The following is a 5,803-nucleotide window of genomic DNA, read 5'->3' on the forward strand; positions in this document are numbered from 1 at the left end:
GGCCAGCGGCAGTCAAACCCTGTGGGGCCGTTTCAGACTTTTTCAGGAGGGAAGTTTCTCCTCCGGGCTGTGAGCAGGAAGTGTCCCGTCCGAGGCCAGACCTTCTCTCCCCAGAGACAGAGAAGACTTCTCGCTGCGGCTTCCGGAAGCGTAAGGAGACTGTGGTGCACCAGCGAGCATTGATGGGAGAAAAGCCCTACATCTGCATCGAGTGTGGGCAGAGCTTCAACCGCAGCTCCGACCTGATCCGCCACCAGAGGATCCACACCGGGGAGAAGCCCTACATGTGTGCTGACTGCGGCAAGAGCTTCAGCCGCCGCTCCCACCTCATCCAGCACCAGCGCATCCACACGGGTGAGCGGCCATACCAATGCAAAGACTGTGGGAAGAGCTTCAGCCAGAGCACCCACCTGGTGCAGCACCAGCGCAACCACACTGGTGAGAAGCCTTATGTCTGTGCCAAGTGTGGGAGGAACTTCTACCAGAACTCAGGCCTGCTCCGCCACGCCAACTTTCACACGGGTGAGAAACCCTACAAGTGCCCCCAGTGTGGGAAGCGCTTCAGTGACAGCTCGAACCTCATTGCCCACCAGCGGCTCCACACGGCTGAGAAGCCCTACAAGTGTGTTGACTGCAACAAGTGCTTCAGTGAGAGCTCTAAGCTGGTCATTCACCGGCGTGTCCATACAGGTGAGAGGCCATACTTGTGCCCTGACTGTGGAAAGAGTTTCAGCCAGCGCTCGCACCTTGTCCAGCACCATCGCACCCACACTGGGGAGAAGCCCTACAAGTGTGCTGAGTGCGGGACCTGCTTCACTGACAACTCTACCCTCATCCGTCACTGTCGTACCCACACTGGGGAGAAACCTTTCAAGTGTTCCCACTGTGGGAAGAGCTTCAGTCGCAACTCCTACTTAGTGTCACACCAGCGGGTGCACGTGTGGTAGGCAGCATCACCAGGCAGAGTCTGGGGATGATCTAGGATGCAACTCCTGATCCAGGCCTGTCTAAAATGTGTCTAAGGGACAAGAGGGTGGACAAGGGTGTGACTACACCAGGGCCCCTGGATTATAGGCAGCTGGCCAGAGCAATGCCTTTGGCCCATGCCTCCTCCTTCCAGTGCGCCTTGGGCATGGACAGAAAGTGAGCAGTGGGTGCAGTGGGTAGTTCTGCATCTCAAGTCCCTGTCATCTTTCTCTGATACTACAATCAGATGCCATCTGCCACATGGCCGAGGTGCAGATATTTTCTCCCATCTCGCCATAAGAGGTGTCTGCCTCTGAGCTTGAGGAGAGAATGCATAGCATCAGGTCACATGATGAGAAGCTGCTTGGTCACGCAGCATATGCATGCGCTTGTGTCAAGGGAGATAAGATGGGAGATGGGGTCCTTAAGGGGCTTTGTTCCTCTCCCAGCTGAAATGTTGTCACCTATGTAATATTTCACAGGTCTGTACAAGCTCACCATGCTTCTCTAAGGCAGCTCTGGGTCTCATACAGCAGTCAGGGAGGTCAAAGCTAAGTAAGTCTTGCTGAGAAGCTGTAAACGCTGCGTTATGCATATATAGTGTGCAGGGCAACTTGAAGCACAGGTAAAGACCACATGAGTTTGTTCATAAAAGGAACATTAGGGACATGGTTTAGTGGGTTAGGTGATGGTGGGTTGATGGTTGGGCTTGATGATCCTTGAGGTCTTTTCCAACCTTAATAATTCTATGATTCTATGTAGGCATATCGTGAACCAGAGAAGGAAGGCATGCCTGCAAAGGTTTTCTGCAAATGCTGCTTGGATGGTAGGAACAAAGGAGCTGCAGGATAGGGGCATGGCCTGTTCTGGAATCTCAGAACTGGTGGGTAACTGATGTAGAAAACTATCATACCTAGAAGCTTAAAAAAAAAAATCAGAATTATACTTGCTGCTGCTAAGACTGTGGTACGCAACTTGACAGGTGTATGCAGGTCACCTGTGAGTTTGTGCCGGTAGCCTCCTCATTCTGCAGAATATAGGTTCACAGATATGGTTTGAGTGGGCTGGTGTAAGCGGTGTTGCAAAATGAGACAGAACAACAGCATTCTGGGACTGACCTGATTCCATACCAGTATTTCTCAAGTCCTGTTTTGACCAGTGTGTGTGCGCATGTGTGAAATAACATCTCTGAGTATGTATTCACATATGTAGGAACTAGGTTTTATACAAAGTGTATTTTGACACTCACATGTGAGTGATCATGCGTGCACACACAGTGGCAATGGTCAAAATGGCCAACTGTACAGCACTACACCATATCAGTACTTCTCAAAATGCTAAACATATTGTATATACTAGCATTTCTCAGTAAGAAGCTGGGAGAAATAGGTTTTGTACCAAAACATCTGAATTTTCGTATCAGGACATTCAGTTTTACACTGATTACTTTGTGTGTGTCTGTAAGATCTGGAATTGAGATGGATTATTTATATAAAAATGTGTGGCCCCTATGGTTGCGAGGAATGACTTCTAAATGTCACTCAGTGTAGTGCTCTCCCCCTCGTTTTACACAGGTACATATCAGTGGCAGTTGTAGGATGTACCCCCTCATGATTTTAACTACAAGGAATTGCAGTGCAACACTTCACATTGTTTATATTTTTGACTGCTTTGCTGCTGATCATTTTAGTGACAATACCTGACTGGTGAGCTTATCCAGCACTGCTGGAGCTTAGAAAAGATTCGTGGTTTTGCAGTGTATCTTACAATCCTGTAGCTGGCTCCATGGCTTCAGTAGGTCTCTGGAAAAAGGAATGCATGCTGAAGCCAGTGAATGACTGGAGCTGTGGTGGAGAAGAGATGAAGGAAATAAAGAAAGATGCTAAGAAGATCCATGGATTTGAGCAGCTGCTGGCCAGGGATGCTTGTGAATGGCTTGCTCTGCAGAATTTGCTGTTTTCCAAGGCATTGCAGGGATCCTTTCTGCAAGCCCCAAGACACTTCTTGACGTTCAACTGCTGATAAAATGTTATGTTTATATAGTTGAATAAAAAGGAGCTGTAACGGGAGCATGAAACTGTTTGCAGCTCCTAGAGGAACAAGGCACATTTATGTGCAGCTGCTCAGGGAAGTAGAAGGAGCTTTCAGAGACGGGGTGGGCTTTGTTTACACAGGAACCAAAGCCCTTCATTTGCAAATGCATATTTTTGCTTTTAGCTTTGTGTTTGTTTTTGTTTATGAATAGCTTCAAACCAAGAACTTCTTGATTTCTATTCCACTTCTGGAAAGTGGTTTGGAAATGTGACTAATGGTCATCTAGGTGCTTCCACAAGCGTCAAGATTGTGATTTGCTAGCAGACTTTCAGAAGGGTTACTACAGCTCTCGGTTGGTAGGCTCATTTTCAACTGAATTCAAAGGTTATACTGTGGTTCAGCTGTAGAACTGATTGATTTCTGTGGGTCTGACCCATTCTAGTGAAGTTTCCTAAAGGAAACCTACAGCGCTAAAACTGTTTGGCTGAGAAGCCCTGGTTGCTAGGGAAAGGCATCTTGTGAATGCAACTTTTCATTTGGCAATCTGAACAGAGTCGCTGTAGCAGATCACTGAAATCAAACCCAGGTCTGCACGTAGCTCAGCTTAACTCAAAGGGAAACCCTCACATCAAGATTCTGGTTTGAGAAGCCAGCTGCCCCTGAATATGCCTTTGCAGCAGTCCTCAGAGCATTTCTTTTCCCTTTTACATGCTTTGTGAAGTGATGTGTGTACTCAGCAGTGCTCAATAGGATTGATGTGCATTTATTTCTAAGATCTCTATGAACTTATTTAAAGTTCAAATTCAACTTATTTAAAGGCCAAATCAAAGTGGCCTTAGAGTTCACGGCACATTGCCAGTGCAGTAGTCTTAGCAGCTAGGATTGGATTGCTCACCAGTGTAAACACATTTCTGGAGTTCCTTTCCACAGCCACTGTTAGTTTTCCCTGTTCAGTGTCACTTGGCTGAAATAATTCCCTTCCCCTAGCCTGCCTGCTCTTTGCTGTTTGTGATCGTCTAGCTGGAGAGGAGAATCTGAGCACCACCCTTCCTTTGCTGTTGCCGAAGTTACAGGGTATATTCCTCTTCTTCCAGGGATTTAATCACTTTGTGGGCAGCACAAACTCAGGAGCTATGGGCATGTGCAAAAAGTCGAGAAGCTTAACGAGAAAGTAAACCAGAAGGCTTATTTTCACAGCAGCTAGGTCCCTGGCTTCTCTACCAGCTGTCTACTCCCTCAGGATCATAGTGGGAGACTACCAGAAAAAGCAAAAGGTAATTAGCGACTATCATTTGAGCAGACCATCCCTGGCACACTCTGTCTCAGACCTGTGGGCACCAGCTGGTTCCCAGATCCTCCTGCCAGCTGAGGGAGCTCTGTAGAATATTGTAAATTCCTGTTGTGCTAATGGTGCTTAGATACTACAGTGAGACTAAAGCACTTTAGAAATACCTAAGATAGACAAATGGATGAATGATGTCTCTGAAATAAATTTTTTCACCTTAGTGTTCTTTATTATCCCATCTTTTTTTCTTTCTTTCTTTCTCCCCAGAGTGACCTCAAACTGAGGTTTCCAAACTGAGCATCAGTTTCTTGGCCCCTGGCAGGACCAGGTTTGGAAATACATATGTCATCCTTCACAGAGGGATGACTATTACTTAGCACAGCTGCTGTGCAGTGCAAATAAGAATGTGGAGGTGAGCCGTATGCTTAGAATTGGTCTTCATTTTCATCTAACATTTCTGTGTGAATCTGAAAAGCCAGAGGATGGCACACACTGCTCGCTATTCCCTTAAAAGAAAAAGTGGCAGGACCTTATTCTGCAGTGACACATCATCCTGCTGGTAGATTAACCTGTTTCTAGCAGAGCTGCAGCTGCTCTAAGATTACCTCCCCAGGTCTGTCACCTGGATTGTATGGGATCCAGTTTTCTGGTCCCCTGCTGACAAGTATATATAATAGTGATGACTGAAATACAACTTCTGCATTCCTCTTTGCTTCATTGTTTATGACTGAGAAAACAAATTTCTTTTGATCTTGGACAAGAGGCGTGTTTTGTGTGTTTAATAAATTTTTAAAAGTATTTTATGTGTAATCTCTAAAGCAATTTTTGAGATATATCAAACAAACGGAACTGCTCTTGCATGCACAGCAAGAAAGAACTCTGTTCTTTGTGGCCCTGTTTCCCCTTTACCCCAACAACATTAGTCTGAATAGCCTCAGACAAAACAGCAGGAGCCCCCATCTCTGAAAAAAAGGAAAATACTGGATATTTGAGGAGATGGAGCAGAGGCCAAAAGAGGCATCTGCTTTGCTTCTTATGTCCTTATGTCCCAAGCTCTTGAAGGGACTTCAGCCTTTTAGTGCCAAACATGATATATCTCACAAGTGGGCTGATCCACCTCTCAGCTGTCCCTTCCCTTTTCTAATCCAAGTGTTTGCTGGCTTTCTTAGTAGAAAATGCATGAACCCACGTGATAACACTGCTTTTGCAGTCCTGCTGGACTTTGACAACTGGTTAGTTCTCTTCTCACAGGTCTGGCTTGTTTGGGACACTCATTCAGGTGAACAGAAGTGAGAGCCTTGGAACCAGAAAGCATGAGAGCCAGACTTCTTAAGGGAAGCAGAATTTTTCTCTTTCTTCTTGAGGCTTGCTGTGGAGGCATCTACAGCTGCAGATAGCTGACTCTGTGCCTGGGGGATGCACCGGAATGGGTGGAACAGTGTGGTCAGAGCACAGTAGTGCTTCAAGGGTAAGTGAAAGTACCCATCAATTAAAGCAGACCATACTAGGTCCAAACAT

The 5,803-nt window shown here is 46.3% G+C and overlaps 1 protein-coding gene across 1 annotated transcript; it reads left to right on the forward strand.

The window, feature by feature from the left end:
* Positions 1-46: 46 nt before the first annotated feature.
* On the forward strand, positions 47-947 carry LOC104460506 (zinc finger protein 551-like; the record flags this gene model as incomplete). The annotated part of the gene is made up of 1 exon (XM_010084378.1): positions 47-947. A coding segment is annotated over one exon (901 nt), but the record flags the coding sequence as incomplete, so codon positions are not given.
* Between the last annotated feature and the right edge of the window lie 4,856 nt (positions 948-5,803).

This window comes from Pterocles gutturalis, unplaced genomic scaffold (assembly GCF_000699245.1).
Source record: "Pterocles gutturalis isolate BGI_N339 unplaced genomic scaffold, ASM69924v1 scaffold46490, whole genome shotgun sequence".
NCBI classification, from domain to species: Eukaryota; Metazoa; Chordata; class Aves; order Pterocliformes; family Pteroclidae; genus Pterocles; species Pterocles gutturalis.